Below are 16,667 nucleotides of genomic sequence, written 5' to 3' on the forward strand. Positions count from 1 at the left end.
TGGCTGAGTACACTGATGACACAACTTGTTAAGATGAGTTTTGGGAACTTAAAGAACAGCAGCTGAGGGGAGTGTTCACCCACAGGTAAGTCTTTTTTTTTACATTTATGATAGTTATTTGGTTCATTTTAATGCCAACATGTTTGAGGACATCTGAGCAGTTTTTTTTAAACATATTATTGTGTGTTTTTTTGTCTGCACATGTCATTGTCACAAGCACATATGTGCATAAGAACTCTGCAGTTTTTTCTATCTATCTATCCATCTATCTATCTATCTATCTATCTATCTATCTATCTATCTATCTATCTATCTATCTATCTATCTATCTATCTATCTATCTATCTATCTATCTATCTATCTATCTATCTATCTATCTATCTATCTATCTATCTATCTATCTATCTATCTATCTATCTATCTATCTATATATCTATCTATCTATCTATCTATACACATGTGAGCAAGCAGTTTTGATAATTTTTCTTTGTTCCTTTTCTGTTTGTGTTGTTCAAGAGCTCAACTCATGAAATGTCACAATGCACCACTGTTATTATTGAAATGAATTTCAAATAGATTACTATTACTGACCCAGATATCATTTACAGAGATATTGATTTTGTCGTGGAGATCATTGGTGATGTAGCATTCACCATCTTCACTCAGTTTGTAATGCAGCACTTTACAACAACAAAACAGTAAAAACGTGCTTTCCATAGGATATACAAGATATAAATGCAAAAGAAACAGAAAGTAATGTAAAGGATCATAAATATGTCAAAAATGTAATTATTAGAAGTCATTATTGCTGTGAGTAGGAATGACCTCCTGTACCATTCTTTGTTGCAGTGGAATGTGTCAAAGCACGCCATTCTTTTAAATCATTATCCCATGCAGTTCAGTGTTCAGTGTTAATGTCCATTACGTTTAGCAACTTGTACAATGATTGTTTTTGCACAATTAGGTGCTATATGTTAAATAATGTTTTTGTCCTTCAAACATGATTCAAACTACTGACTATAGTCAACTATGATAATCTATCAAATTCAAGGGCTGCATAGGTTAATGTTGCTTAAGTATGTGGTTAAACAAGTAATATAGTTGTGTCAAGGTTTTTGCCAGTTGCTTAAAAACCTTGTGACTTATATCACTTACTGTGGTGACTGTGATAGCACTGCAGCATGTCTCACATTAATATCATCAAGAATGACAAATACTAAGGGAAAACTTTTTTTTCTGTATATTCTTCCATTTTGAGGTGTCATCAACCCAAACGTGTGGCTTTGAGAGTAATTGAAGGTTCTACAGGAAAAGCCGACCTAGCTACTCTATACACCAAAATTATGGCAACAGCAGAGTCCAGCCCTCTGACCACTCATGTGTTGAACACCAGTGATGGAGTCCCAGGTGCCAAGATGGCCCTGAGCCTGCATCGACTGGACTCCAAGCTGATGATCTGGACCATGCTGAGTGTTGGGTAGGTTTTAAATGTGTTTTTATATTTTGTTAGGTTTTATAGGTTAGAATGAAATATTTAGCTTCAGTGTACTTTTGTCAGAGAAGACAACATAGAGGATAAAAAGAATGAAAGACAAGTACATTATGTCTTTAGTGATATGAAAGGAGCAAAAGTTTTATAAAGATTTGGACTTTTAGGACAACAAATGAAGATGGTCGCTGCCCTGGACTCATCAGCCAAGAAGCTTTCACCCCTGGCATGTACAAGCTGCGCTTTGAGACGGGTCCTTACTGGGAGAGTCTGGGTCAGACCTCGTTCTACCCCTACGTAGAGGTGAGATTCCATCCATCCATTTTCTATACCCACTTAGTCCGTCGGTCGGGTTGCAGGGGGCCTGGAGGCTATCCCAGCAGTCAGAGGCGAGATTATGATATGAAATTATACTGTATGTGTCACATTTATATATATTTAAATGTATCAATTAAATCTATTTTAAATTAAAGTGATTGATTCATAACAACTACAAATTTTCTCACTTTTTTCTAAATAATCGTTATTTGAATAGTCATAAAGAACTAATTTGGTTTATTAGCAATACTGTATAACAAAAAAATTGTATGACCACTGATCACCACAAGGTATCACTGAATCTGACCAAAAATTTCAAGAGAGTCACTTGGAGCATGACTTTGAAATATTAATTTGCTCATTAGATTAGATAAAATAGGTGTTCATGATAATATGACAGCCTAATCCCGAGATCCCCTGTTCATATGTCAAAGTGACCGTGAGCAAGATATTGAGGCCCACATTGCCCCATTTATAAGTTGCTCTGGATGAGCCAAATTAATGTAAATTTTAAATTGTCTCATAATTTAATATGTATGTGTTTGTTCTCAGGTTGTGTTCACCATTACTGACCCAGCACAGAAATTTCATCTCCCTTTACTGATGAGTCGCTTCTCCTACAGCACCTACAGAGGACGCTGAGAGCTTCACTAGCAGGACACAGACATGGAGCTCTCATCCTAGTTTCATGTCTCAAACATATCTGAATATGTCCAACTGTTATACTATGTTTGAAATACTTGTAAGAATGTAATGTAAGAATAGCAAACAGTACATGTTGTTGTATATCGCATATACTGTATACAGACTAAGAAGTGCTGTGTGAGTGTAAATGAGTGAATGTGGCTTGTAGTACAAAAAGTGCTTTGGGCGGTATATGTATAAATAATTTAATGTTGTGTCATGTCATAATGAGTGTCATGATCATATGAGCAAATTGATAGGCTTAGGTTTTGTATATAAAAGATTATGTTTTGTTAATTCAAGTGGTTCATTTCATAATTATTAAATTTACTTTCAAGCATAAAATCTGTGTATTTTGAGCTTAAATTACAAGCAATCAAATACTTACATGTGTGATACATAAAAATAGGTAAGTAGATTTAATCGACCACATAGCTACTTAAAATGTAAAATAATCACAAATATTTTCTCACAAGCAGTTACGTATTCTTAAAATGTTTTTTTAAATCTAATTTAGCGCGACACTAATGCAATAATATTTGCATGTCATGTGACGAATGTCATGTGGAAAATGCAGTCACATTCATCTTCTGGTAGCGGTTACATGAGGTTGAAAGAAGAACGGGAGACAGTCTTAGCCAATCAGATAGATGGTGTGCTATGAGGACCCGTTGTTAACCTTTTTGATGCCTGAATGTAATAAACAGAAATTAAAACAATAGAAATGGTTTTACATGTATTAAATCTACAAATAATTTAAATCTACATTTTGATAAAGTTTTGTGATATATTTTTAATCGAAAACGTCTAATTGTATTTATATTTGTAACATTTCCCCCGGGTATATGAAGGGAAAGCCTCATGGACCTTTACATCACCCTCCCGTTGACATTTCATGTAGTTGCTCTTACCTAATGACATTTGAAAGAACAACATAATGGAGTTCAGGGGAAAAAGATAGTCAAACTAAACTAAACGCGTTGTATTTTTGGCTCGAAGAGTGGAAAGGCAGGATGTCTCAGCTGTTGAGACTTCTCTCGGTGGCCACTCTGCCTTTATGCCGATCTCTGGGTGCCCAGGCTCGGCTTTCAGCGATGAGGGCAGGACAGCTCTTCACAGCCGGATATCGAAACACTCTTCTACTGGTAGGTGATTGCGGTAACGCGAGCCGTCCATGGTAGAATCGCAGTGATTTGGATTTTGTTGGGTGTTCTTATGTAATTACGGTTGCGATTCTGTTTGATAATGATGTGTAAAGTAACACATGCCACGATGACTTTTGAAATTAAAACAGTATCGAGAGAATTGAAATGGTTACTGGCTGTGGTTTTAGGGATTTTGATGGTGGGGTGACTTTGTTTTTACTTTTCCCCAATACTGTACCATTTAGTTACATGACGTTTCTTAAGGACAGTGTCATGAGAATGAACTGAAAACATCAGCAAGGTCATGGTCCAACTGAACAGGGTTCTATTAATCGTGTTAGTAAATGTATAATGAAATTAGTAACTCTTAGAAACCAATGCCGAGAGGGATTCTTCCAAGCTTATAGTGGGATTCATGTTATGCTATACTTTGATATTTCGTTGCCCACTGGGTGTAGTAGCAGTTAAAAGTTTGGGGAAATGTACCCATTTATTTACCTCAAACTGGTAGTGCCAGGTCCATATACACAGCTCCTATTGTCAGCCATGTATATTTTGGCCGTTTCGAGCACCCTTACAGAAATATTAATGAGCAACAAGAAGATCTACAGTTTAAAACAAATGCAAAGAGGCTCCTTTCCTTGACTGTGTGCAAAATACATTTTTAACGCAGTTTGGTAAAGGAATAATTGTCCTGTGTTCTGCATATCTTACTGTTGTTATTTGGAGTGAATTGGTCTCACAGATGCATAATTTTCATCAAATGATTAATCAGTTTCAGATATCCATAATGACGCCACTCTGCCCTTTCATGTGTTTTGGGCTTTCTGTTGTCTTCTCCAGAACAGTCGAAATCCCTCTAACTACCTCACCTGTCGCAGATTCCAATCAGCTCAGCGACGACTCTACTCCACTGAACCTAAAGGTGAGAACTGATGAGTCAGTCAGGTGGCTGGTCATAATATCTGGTTTTTTTTTATTTTTATTCTGTCAAACTTTCCCAACATCCCACTTAGAGTCATTAAATATTTTGATAAACTTATTTGAGTGGCAGGGATCATTTTTATGTATGACTTTACTGTAAACCACAGTTTTCTTTGAGCTTACATGTTTTTATTTTATTACACGTTATTATTTAAGTTGCGTTAAAGACCATTAACACCCTCTAGTTTTACTTATTATTTTCACCTGAAGTAGGCCTTACCTGAATTGGTAGATTACAGCAAATTATTGCTCACAAATATTAAGTGGAAAACAAGTGAAAAATACAGATAAGCTGTAGTAAGTCTTGTGTCCCCGTAAAGGTTTAGGTATGTGTCTATACACATTTTAAAAAGGTTAATTTAGGCCTTTAAAGGTGACAGTGTGGTGTATATAATGAAACCCGGTGCGAAATATGGTGTGTTAACCATCTCAGGTGACGTATCTTCTTCAGTGCTGGCTGGTACTCCTTTGTAATTGTATCTGAACTCAAACAGGAAGTTTTTTAGCCTCAGCAGCAGGATAGGATTACTGACCCCCGGTGTTGTGCACTACAAAACATACTGTTAACAGGTGGATTCTGCATCAGTTGAACAGAAAAGGAAATCTGTGTTTTTTGTCTGTGGTCATAGAAGAAGATAAAAGGTCATATCTAAGGGATTTTTTATGTCTTGATAATGTGATGCAGCACATGTTGTGTCTGAATGGGGATTACTGTGGACATCTTTCTAAACCCCTTTATTAAATCAGAAGCAAACAGAGAAAAATAAGTAGCTGTATTTATATTAGATAGATAGATAGATAGAAAGAAGTAACTGTAGAAATAAAAATGTTTTGTACAACTCTAAAGTATTTAAAAATATAAAGTAGCAGAAGTACCAACAGTGAGAGCTGTTGTACAGCCTGATGGCCAGAGGGACAGAAGAGTTCTTGAGTCTGTTGGTGGAGCAGGATTTAGACCGCAGTCTGCCACTGAACGCAGTCTTCTGCCTGATGAGCGAGCTCCTATGGATTTATTGAGGCAGCATTTCAGCAGATAGTCTTTGTCAGGTGAATACTGCTACAGTATAGATAAGAACCAATACCAACACATATCCCCACATATGAAATAAATACATTCTACCGTGAGGGGAGTTTTTTTATTTAGTTATTTTGAGATTTTCACTACCATGAATCATATGTTGCGATCAACCTGAAGCACATTGATTCACTTATATACTTTTTCCAGACAGCAGCAGAGAAAACTGGGGATATAAAATCAGTCAAATAAAGCACTTGTTATACTGGATCATGTAACACATAAACCAGTCAAGAGACATGGACTCTTTTCTAAACAAATATCAAATGCTGGTGTTTTTCTGCTGTAAACACTCAGTAAATCTTTAGCTCTTACTGCAGCTTCACATTTTGATGTTGGGGCTAATCGTTACCCACAACTAGATTGCTAGGTGGCCTTCTAAGCTGCATAATAAACTTGACCATCTTAATTTCAAATGGAAAAGCAGGACCACCAGGAGGAGGACGACCAGGTGGAGGGAAGAGAGGAGGAGGAAAAGACTGGTGGGGTCGAATTCAGAAGGTATGTCATAAACACCTAAATTGAAAATGGCTCTGCACTGAAAACACAATTAACTTTTGTGGAATAATTTAAATGGGAACAGCACACACACACACACACACACACACACACACACACACACACACACACACACACACACACACACACACACACACACACACACACACACACACACACTGTAATTCAGTGACAAGAAAATGCGAAGTCTTTGTAATTAGTGTAATTTCTGTGTAGGTTTGTTTGGAAATCTGGTGAGATCTTCATCACAACAGCAATGACGAGAAAACACAATATATTTTCATTCATAATAACCCAAAAACAATATAAGCACTATGAATCACAAAGGTGTTGAACGTTAGCTGCACAGCAACATAAAGACATCATACCAGAGGTGAAGACGATACACTGGTTTGGGGACTTTATTGCTCCTTCAGAGCAACTCGCTGCCATTGAGCAGCTGGAGCTCAGGGGTCCTACAGTTATACAGCAGGACAGTGGGCCTAAATCTTCGGCAAAAAGACTTTAAGTCTAAGAATTTAACTCTTGTTCTGTCTTATGCTGTGACGCTTCAAAGTTGGTGTCATATTTGATATGCAAGCAGATTGTTGTTGCAGATTTTAGAGGGAATACTGCTGTTTTCAATTTCAATTTCCAGGGAAAGAGTATCTCCAACATGGTGGACATTTGTTAGATAAAATCTGTTTTCATAGCTTCCATTAATGGCTTTCCAAATGCTGTCCAGCAGCAGTACTTTAGGTTATAATGCCAACTATAAACTCACCATAAAGTCTTTTCAGCTGGATTGCTACTTGATACACAACATGAAAGAAACTGTAACCCTGATATTGTGTTTACACCCAAGCTGTACAGCTGCTTTTCAGTTAACTGTATACAACTAAGAGCCTTTAAGAAGGATAGAAGTGGCTCTTTCATTTTATCTGTATGCTAAAAGGAAAATGGACAACGTTAACTAATATAGCTATCATTAGTAGCTGCTACATCAGATGCTTGACCTCTGTGTCATTACCGTTAATGTGTGATAACCTGCCAGTAATGTAGACATCCGTCTGTGCCTGTATTGGTCTTCAGGGTGACTTCCCCTGGGATGAGAAGGATTTCCGTTATATGATGTTCACCGTAGCCGGAGTCAGCTCAGCTCTGCTCTATTTCTACTTCAGAGACAACGGCAGAGAGATCAGCTGGAAGGACTTTGTCCATCGCTACTTGGGCAGAGGTTTGGTGAGGAGCACACAGACTAATATCAGTACTTAGTAGTGATGGGTAGATTAGGCCTCGTGAAGCGTTGCGTCACATTACCCAAACGGTATTAATACTGTGTCACTCTGTTGCTCAGTACTGACACCTGCTGGATCTTAAACATCATTGCAGACAACCTAGTTGAGAGACTCAACTGACATACTGATTCAATGAGTAGACAATAATATTATTTAAGTTATTGTGTTTTATATTTTATTATTTTATATCTTAATCTAAGTTTAAAATATCTTTGATATATGTAAAATATGACCTGTACCCCGCCTCTCGCCCAATGACTGCTGGGATAGGCTGCAGTCCCCCCGCGACCTGACAGTTGGATTAAGTGGATATATGGATGGATATTTCAAATATACTGTCAATAAATAATGTGAACATGTGCCATAGCATGTGAAAAAGTGATGATGCTTATGTAATTGTCTTTGAGGCAGGGAGGGCTTAAATCTTTATAAAAAAAAAAAACAATTAAAAAAAGTTTTTCCAGTGTGTTTGCATTCAAGCAATTCCATCCTTTGGATGCATTTTCTGCAGCTTTTGAAAAGACCCGCTCACTGCACCGATGAGGCTCGTGTGCATAAAACTTGAGATCTGTTATTATTCTGGCACAGAATATCCTGTTGACCGTTCCCATTGGCAGATGCGGTTCCTCATAAACGCACTTTGGCGCCTCAGTCACAGGCGACACAGCGGCTGTATCGGTCACGTGACCTTTTCTTAAAATGATTCGCGCTCTGACACGGGGATTCGCTGTATGAGCTCGACACATGTACCGACGCATCGGCATTGCCGGACCCATCACTAGTACTTAGCACTCCCTGGGATACAATGTTGGAGTTATCTTCTATAAAATGAAATGGTCAATATGATCGATAGTGCCTCAGGCCTAAAAACACACTCCCAAAATCCTGTTACTCTTGTGATTATTCTGTATTTAACTGACATGAAAAGAAAAAAAATCGCTTATTTTTTATTTGTCCAGGTGGATCGGCTGGAGGTAGTTAACAAACAGTATGTCAGAGTCATCCTGGTGCCGGGAGCTGACAGTGAAACGGTGAGACAGGAATGTGTAAAGACCGCCCATTCTCTGCTATAATGTTGCTAACTGTCTAGTCTGTCATTACATATTTCTTTCCTTAAGTACAACTTTCTGTTGAAGGCTGTAAAGTTGTCGGGCAAGTGAAATGTGATATTGTTGTGTTCCTCAGAGTTATGCCTGGTTCAACATTGGCAGCGTCGATACGTTTGAGAGGAACCTTGAGGCTGCACATGTTGAGCTCGGCCTGGAGCCGTCGCACCGAGCTGCTGTCATTTACAGCTCTGAGAGCGATGGGTGAGTTTAACACAAATATAAGCATTGGGTTTATTAGGTGGCTAAAAAGTAAGAGCTGTAAAAGCTTCGACTACATCAGCTCTTTTCATGATAAATTCCATGATAACAGTTAGTGAAAGAAGAGGTTTGAAAATGAGCCCTCATTTTAGCTGTAACTTTCCAGACTTCTGCTTGAATCTTCCTAGCTCTTTCCTGATGAGCATGATCCCCACCCTGCTGCTGATTGGCTTCCTGCTCTTCACACTGCGTCGGGGACCAATGGGAGGAGCCGCTGGCGGAGGGAGGGGCCCCTTCAGCATGAGCGAGTCGACAGCCAAGATGATGAAGGACAACATTGAGGTGAAATTCAAGGACGTGGCTGGCTGTGAAGAGGCTAAGCTAGAGATCCTGGAGTTTGTTAACTTCCTGAAGAACCCACAGCAATACCAGGACCTTGGAGCCAAGATCCCCAAGGTGAAATCACACAAAAACACACATTTGGCCTCTGGTGGGATAGTTTTATGTCCACATGAGCTCAATGTTGTCTTGCATGGTATGCCAGGGAGCGGTGCTGTCCGGACCTCCTGGGACAGGAAAGACTCTGCTGGCCAAAGCCACAGCTGGCGAAGCCAATGTCCCTTTCATCACAGTCAATGGCTCAGAGTTCCTGGAGATGTTTGTGGGCGTCGGCCCAGCCAGAGTGAGTGAAAGAAACCCAACCATCATAGGATGGAAGGTTACTCAGAAATGTAGTGTTTGACTTGCCCTTTTTATCTGTTAAGGTGAGGGACATGTTCGCTATGGCAAGAAAGAACGCACCCTGCATCCTTTTCATCGATGAGATTGATGCTGTGGGAAGAAAGAGAGGAGGGGGGAACTTTGGTGGTCAGAGTGAACAGGAGAACACCCTGAACCAGCTGCTGGTAGAGATGGATGGTAGGCTGGAGAATATAATTTTTGATTCTGTCAGTTCCAATCTAAAGGTTAGATGTGATGTTTCATAAGCTGAATATGATTTATGCCTTTTTTCATCCATCTTTCCTTTCCAGGTTTTAACACAGCTACTAATGTGGTGGTTCTGGCTGGAACGAACAGGCCCGACATCCTGGATCCTGCACTGATGAGACCAGGACGCTTTGACAGACAGATTTATATCGGTAGAGGCAGTCTTTACGTTTAATTCAGTATCTATACACTTGTTTCTGCACAGGTTTTTTTTTTTCCTGAAGACATACGTGGTTGAGTCCTGGTTAAAGCAGAAATGTGTGTATATGTAGCCATACTGGTGTATATTGTAATTTTTTTCTACCATTGTCTCATCTCCTTTTAGGTCCTCCAGACATCAAAGGCAGGGCATCAATCTTTAAAGTCCATCTGCGACCAATCAAATTGGACCCCGGTCTGGATAAAGATGCTATTGCAAGGAAAATGGCTGCGGCCACGCCGGGATTCACTGGTGTGTAACATCCACCTCATTTATCACAAAGCTTTAGTCGGTGCCATCTGAACTGTTCAGTGCATCTCAGAGAATCCTTTTCTCTTGTCATTAACTAAAATAAGCTCAGATTCTCCGGTGCACCTTATTACTGTATTTGCATAACACAAAACACAGTTAAAGATCAGAGTTTTAGTCTGGTCTATCTTTGTTTTTGTTGTAACGTTCGAGCATTTTATTGTGAAGCACTTAGTGATGTTTATTTTGAAAGGTGCTATGAAAAATTACATTGGCTTTACTTACTTACTTAAAAATGCAATTCCTCGCTCAAATGACTGCTAATGTTGTAGTAGTGTAGTATGGGATGTGGGTTGATGGAATAGTTTCTGTCTGAATCAGGCGCAGACATCGCTAACGTCTGCAATGAGGCAGCACTGATCGCCGCCAGGTACCTGAATCCAGCTGTCAACGCCAAGCACTTTGAGCAGGCAATCGACCGGGTCATCGGAGGTCAGTGTGACATTGTGAACTCACCCATCTTTTAACTGCTTTTGCATTGAATGGGTTTCATTTTATACTTTGTGTCAGTTATGTTTTTGATTTTAATGTGTATTTTTGTTGTAGATTAAAAGACAGGAAGTAGACAGTAACGGGTTAGGTGCTAACATGTGAGGTTATGATGTGGGTTTGTTTCTGGTTCGTCAGAGTCTGAACTGTGCGTTGCTGCTGTGTTTTCAGGTCTGGAAAAGAAGACTCAGGTCCTGCAGCCGACAGAGAAGAAGACTGTGGCGTATCATGAGGCTGGTCACGCCATAGTGGGCTGGTTCCTGCGGCATGCCGACCCTCTGCTTAAGGTACGGACTGTAAATACCAAACATGTTACGAATTTAGCATTATGTGGTAATAAAATAACTGTAGTCGACAGCTCCATAGTATATAAGTTCTATTGTGTATTAGGTTTGCTGACAAATCTGCATCAAATCTCGCCAACAAGAATGGATTCATATTATTTTAAAATGAATTCAAAATATAATGGAAACCCAGCTAAAATCTCTGCAGATTAATCGTAAAAACATTCAAACAGAAAAGTTACTTTTGTATTATTTTCAAATCACTACGCCTGCTGCCACGTCACATTTCCACCTGTTACCAGTGGATAAAGAAACTTTAAAACTTTATTTAGCGAGGATCAAAAAGAGCCTTAAGATCAAGAGTGTCCTGGCCAAGACCAGCAATAGTTCCACATCGCATGAAATGAAGAAAACTATTTATTCGTCATCACAACAGTGGCAGGAATGATCAGTTATAACATTTACAGTCTAATGTTCCCACGCTTTGAATGTTAAAAATGTGTTTGAATGAATTTAGTGAGTGGTGCTGTTTAAGATTCAGGCGCCTTTTTCCCAGCTCAGTACTGGCTGTAGGAACAGATGAAGGTAACAAATCTCAGGAGTGAAGACAATAACTTGCTGTTCTTCTTTTGGAGGATACAGGTCTGTAGGTAAATGGTAGAAAGCAAAGAATAGCTTTATAAATGTGAATGAGCCAGTGTCTGAGTTTATGGGACGATGAGGCAGACCATTCCAACACAACGTACGGCAGCGAAGGAGTTTTAAGGTTTATTCTGTATCACAACATAACATCACCACAATCCAAACAAAATGCTAATAGACTTAAGATTCAGGTGTTTTAGTGTTGATTAAAGTCCTTTGCTTTGTGTACAGGTGTCGATCATCCCGCGAGGGAAAGGTCTTGGTTATGCTCAGTACCTCCCCAGAGAGCAGTACCTGTACAGCAAAGAGCAGCTGTTTGACAGGATGTGTATGATGCTGGGAGGCCGAGTGGCTGAGCAAGTCTTCTTTGACCGAATCACCACTGGAGCTCAGGATGACTTGAAGAAGGTCACGCAGTCTGCCTATGCACAAGTATGTACACACCGGCCTGTTCCTTATTTAATTAAATTAAATTCAGTTTTATTTATATAGCGCCAAATTACAACAAATGTCATCTCAAGGCACTTAAATAATATAGTTCAATTCAAGCCAATTAGAGTCCAATTCATTGTAATCATAATCCAATCAAATCCAATTCATTAATTTCAAAATTAGTCCAATTCATTCATATAGAGCCAATTCAAAAACAATATCCTAGCTAAGGAAACCAACAGATTGCACCAAAACTTGTCTTCAGTCCAATCTCCCGTCGTGAGCGTGCCTGAGGCGACTGTGGAAAGGAACGACTCCCTTTTAACAAGAAGAAACCTCTGGCAGAACCAGACTCCGGAAGGGTGGCCAACCGCCTCGACCAGCTGGAGTTTGAGAAGACAGAAAAGAGGGGGAAAAAAAGCACCATAACACCATTCAAAGGATACCTGTTGGAACAGGGAAACACAAGTTAATAACCACAATAATGTCACATGTACATAATATCATTTGAGAATTTAAACGGGGGGAAAAAGAGAGCAAAGTGAGGAAAGGTGTGACAGGTAAGGTCCCCCAGCAGTCTAAGCCTATAGCAGCTTAACTATGGGATGTTTCAGGATTACCTGAGCCATCCCTAACTATAAGCTTTATCAAAAAAGAAAGTTTTAAGCCTAATCTTAAAAGTGGAAAGGGTGTCTGCTTCATTTACTGGCAGCTTATTCCACAAGAATCAGGCCCCTCTGATAACTGAAGGCTCTGCCTCCCATTCTACTTTTAGAAACTCTGGGAACAACAAGTAAACCTGCAGTTTGGGAGCGAAGTGCTCTGTTAGGAAAATACCTTACAATGAGATCTTTAAGATATGATGGAGCTCGGTCATTAAGAGCTTTATATGTGAGGAGAAGAATTTTAAATTCTGTTCAATTCATACTGTGACACTGCTCTACTTACTGATGTTCAGGTGGTGCAGTTTGGCATGAGCGAGAAGGTGGGCCAGGTTTCGTTTGACCTCCCTCGGCAGGGCGAGATGGTCCTGGAGAAGCCTTACAGTGAGGCAACTGCTGAGCTCATAGATGAGGAGGTCAGAGTGCTGGTGGATCGAGCATATGAGTACACTCTGCAGCTCGTTAAGGACAAGAAGGACCTGGTGGAGATGGTGAGACACGCTTCATCATGTCATATTCACTCAGTTTATGACTTAAGTCTATAGTCTACCAGAACAACTTGGAATTTTAGAATCTGTATTTTTTTTCTAAATTTATTGTATAACCTTTTATTAGCTAATTGTCAGCCTTAATGTCTTTATAAATGTACTAAAGAGTTGGTGTTTTTTAACAATGTGTTTTAGTTTACACAATGCAGAAAAATCTTCCCACCATCCTTCTCCCCTCAAACTTCTGCCAATAAGCATTTTCAACTCATTTCAGCTCATATTAATACTCAGTATTTGTGTCCTTTCCACTGCATTGTGATCTTGAGATGGATGGAAGTCTGCATGTCCAACTGGGAAACTTGTTTATCTGCATGCTGTGTTTTGATGTTCAGATTTTGCTCTCTGCTGCTATGATACTACATTACTTTGCCATGTTCATCCCCAATGTCATCTTCAGGTGGGAAAGCGTCTGCTTGAGAGGGAGGTGCTGGACAAGGCGGACATGCTGGAGCTGCTGGGCCCGCGGCCATTTGAGGAGAAGTCAACCTATGAGGAGTTTGTTGAGGGAACGGGAAGCTTTGAGGAGGACACGAGCCTGCCGGAAGGCCTCAGAGACTGGAATCAGGAGAGAGGAGGAGGGGAGGGAGAGGAGGGAGAGGAGGCAAGCCCGGCCCAGGACAAAAAGCAGGCAATGTAGAGCCCAAGACACTTGTACAAGAAAAACAAAAGCTTCCCAGCTGCAAAATACAGCTCTCTGCTGATTCAGTTGTAGAGCATGTAGAGCATCAAGAGGAGTTGGAGGAAGTTATTCTGTTAACCATAATCACGTACCTCATATACTGAGAATTATTGACCTGAAGAACCAAACACTCAAAGGAATTCAGTGTTACCAACGTATCCTTTTATTCCCTCTGCTCAAACTATGAAATATTTCAAGTTTGGACTGACGTAGGTATATTAAGATTTAAAAAATATATGTTTTAACTGTTTCAGAGTGAAATTGGTACAAAAAGCAGTAATTCAGGAGCAGAATGTATTATTTCAAAGACACAAATGTTGTCATTTTTTATCCCAATTACTCATGTGAGTCTGAAGTCTGAAACTGTCCTCGGAGAGGCACCAGGCTCTGTTCATGAGCTGCTTACATGTAGAACTGATCCACATAAGTGTCACTGAAGCTGTGGTCAGCTTTTTACCTCTGTTCGAAGAATGTGTTTCAAAACGCCTTAAGACTCATCACACAAGAGACCAGTTTGCAGAAGATTTAAATACTCCTGAACTGAGTGTACATGATGCACATTTAAGCTGTGTGGATTCTTCTTTTTATCTATTGTTTGAAAAGAGAGGTTTGCTCCAGAGGTCTGCCCTCCTGATAACGAAGAGGAAAAGCTCAATGTGAACGCAGTCTGAGGAACTGTACTGCGGTCAAATAAGATTTAAATGTTTATGTTTGAATATTTTCAGGAGTGACTTGAAGTTCTCCTTTTTCCTGTAAAATTCCTACAGGAGAAGCACTTCATGCTGACCTGTTTCACATCATCAAAGCAACCGTCAGTTTGAACTTAAGTGAATTTGGATTTATTTTATGGACATTTTGATGCTGTACAAAGATCGTCATGTAAATTCTGTGGGATAATGACTGGGCAGATGCTACCAGGTCACTAGCCAAAAATAACAGGAATATTAAAGATTTCAACAAATATTACTGCTGAGACATGTTGATTTAAAGAAACCAGAACCAGAAAAGCCAATTGCTGATGACTGCAGGCCAATACAGAACAGCTTAGGCCTCTTTCCTAGTTCATCATCATCTCCCCTGATGAATAAAGTCAATGAATCTTATCTTACGAGGGAAATTTTGGAAGTATGTCTGCTGAAACGCACAATATTGAGATTATCGAGAGGTGACAGACTCCTTCTTTTTTAAAAATCATTTTGGAGTTCTACTAGGATCTGAATGTCATCAAGTGACTTCAATATAAACCTTCACTATCTTAAACCGTTGGTTTATACAGTGCAGGAAGCTTCATCCTCTGACCTCACTAATTTAACGTGTTCAAAAGAGAACAATGTTGAAATATTTAATATTTCAATATTTTGACATATTGTAATATTTTGTTAGTAAAAGCTTGGTCTGTACATTTTAGGAAACCTCTTAATGTTACTGTTGGAGCATTTGTTACTATGACTGAGGGGGAAGGCAGGTCTGGATTCCTGGATCCCTTCTGGGGACAAATGTACTGTTGTTCCCTCAACATTTCACTGTAATCTATATAACTGTAATTTTGGAAAATATGCATTAAACTTATTTAAGCAGATTACAGATGCAAAACAAAACCTTTTGAAATATTTGGATCTGCTTTCTTAGTTTGATTCTGTCTGTTTGACAGGTTCTATGGCTAAATTCAGTGTACTTTGGAAATGTGATAGGGGAAATCGAATTACATGATTTTCAATATACAAAGTAGGAAAAATAATATGGCTGCTTCCAAGGTTGTTTTATCATTAACAGTTCACCTAGTGGGTTAAGCTGCGTATAAAAGTACTTTGTCCAATGATTTACTATTTCAAGAAAAACAAATTAAATGCCATATTTTCCAGAGTGTAAGTCTCAATTTTTTTCATAGTTTGGCTGGTCCTGCGACGTATATATCAAAATATATATAATTGAGCATTTTTTTTAAATGTAAAATTTATACTGACATGAACCAAGGAGTAAACGTTGCTATCTACAGCCTTGAAAGGACACTCTAGGCTTGTAACAACTATATGCTAACAAAGAAAGCTAATCGCGGGCTGAAAGCAAGATGGCCAGAGCTGGAGGAACGAGGTGGGTGCTTGAACAACATACTGCTGGGACAGGCTTGTCAACGGTGCAGTTATGTCTCCATGCCCTGTTACTTGCCAAGGAGATGAATATAAATTACTTTGCAGGCAGGCCTTCTTGGTGTTACCGCTTCATGCAATGCACCCGCCTCTCTATGAGAGCATGGACAACAGTGTATCAGAAACTGCCAGCAGACTTCCAAGTCTATTTCGACCGTTTCTATGAGTTCATTGAAAAGCAGGTAACTCGCACAACTTGTCACCGGATTACATTATCAACGTGGACGAGGCCTGTTCTTGGTCTTGGAATTTGTGAAAAAAAATTCAAAATAAGTGCGACTTATGTTTTTTTTTCCTCTTCATGGCGCTTTTTTTTGACCGATGCAACTTATACGGTATATCTGATTTACCATTATGGAAATCTGACTTTTTGTACCGTTTTCCCTGATTTGTTTTCGTCAAAATTTGGAAAATCAGAGTTCTCTGTGGTCACCTAAAACAATGTTAGATACAACAGCAGCTCTTAGTCTCTCCTTGTTTGCCAGATGCAC

The 16,667-nt window shown here is 39.4% G+C and overlaps 2 protein-coding genes across 3 annotated transcripts; both read left to right on the plus strand.

Annotated features, from left to right (window-relative positions):
• On the plus strand, window positions 1-3,151 carry urahb (urate (5-hydroxyiso-) hydrolase b). The gene is made up of 4 exons (XM_072385280.1): window positions 1-85; window positions 1,259-1,477; window positions 1,657-1,792; window positions 2,360-3,151. Exons 2-4 carry the CDS (start codon window positions 1,344-1,346, stop codon window positions 2,447-2,449), a joined length of 360 nt encoding a protein of 119 aa, XP_072241381.1. The 5' UTR covers window positions 1-85; window positions 1,259-1,343; the 3' UTR covers window positions 2,450-3,151.
• Window positions 3,152-3,369: 218 nt separating this feature from the next.
• Window positions 3,370-14,709, plus strand: LOC140307563 (mitochondrial inner membrane m-AAA protease component AFG3L1-like). 2 transcript variants are annotated; one of them, XM_072386512.1, is made up of 16 exons: window positions 3,370-3,636; window positions 4,480-4,561; window positions 6,120-6,196; window positions 7,286-7,435; window positions 8,451-8,522; window positions 8,677-8,801; window positions 8,987-9,254; window positions 9,343-9,480; window positions 9,563-9,716; window positions 9,830-9,937; window positions 10,111-10,236; window positions 10,615-10,725; window positions 10,954-11,069; window positions 11,940-12,140; window positions 13,099-13,293; window positions 13,748-14,709. In XM_072386512.1, the coding sequence occupies exons 1-16, from the start codon at window positions 3,505-3,507 to the stop codon at window positions 13,985-13,987; spliced, it is 2,295 nt and encodes a 764-aa protein (XP_072242613.1). In that variant the 5' UTR covers window positions 3,370-3,504; the 3' UTR covers window positions 13,988-14,709. The 2 variants fall into 2 exon arrangements, with proteins under 2 accessions (XP_072242613.1, XP_072242614.1); XM_072386513.1 differs by having other exon boundaries at window positions 6,123-6,196.
• The last annotated feature ends 1,958 nt before the right edge of the window (window positions 14,710-16,667 follow it).

The sequence above is a fragment of the Leuresthes tenuis genome, unplaced genomic scaffold (genome assembly GCF_036924035.1).
Source record: "Leuresthes tenuis unplaced genomic scaffold, fLeuTen1.0.hap1 SCAF_5, whole genome shotgun sequence".
Lineage (NCBI taxonomy): Eukaryota > Metazoa > Chordata > Actinopteri > Atheriniformes > Atherinopsidae > Leuresthes > Leuresthes tenuis.

Coding starts and splice junctions, on each gene's coding strand:
- LOC140307563 (XM_072386512.1), top strand. CDS start 3,505: ATGTCTCAGCTGTTGAGACTTCTCTCGGTGGCCACTCTGCCTTTATGC. Junction 7,436..8,450: donor GCTACTTGGGCAGAGGTTTG/GTGAGGAGCACA, acceptor TTATTTGTCCAG/GTGGATCGGCTGGAGGTAGT. Junction 8,523..8,676: donor CGGGAGCTGACAGTGAAACG/GTGAGACAGGAA, acceptor TGTGTTCCTCAG/AGTTATGCCTGGTTCAACAT.
- urahb (XM_072385280.1), top strand. CDS start 1,344: ATGGCAACAGCAGAGTCCAGCCCTCTGACCACTCATGTGTTGAACACC. Junction 1,478..1,656: donor TGGACCATGCTGAGTGTTGG/GTAGGTTTTAAA, acceptor TTGGACTTTTAG/GACAACAAATGAAGATGGTC. Junction 1,793..2,359: donor CGTTCTACCCCTACGTAGAG/GTGAGATTCCAT, acceptor GTTTGTTCTCAG/GTTGTGTTCACCATTACTGA.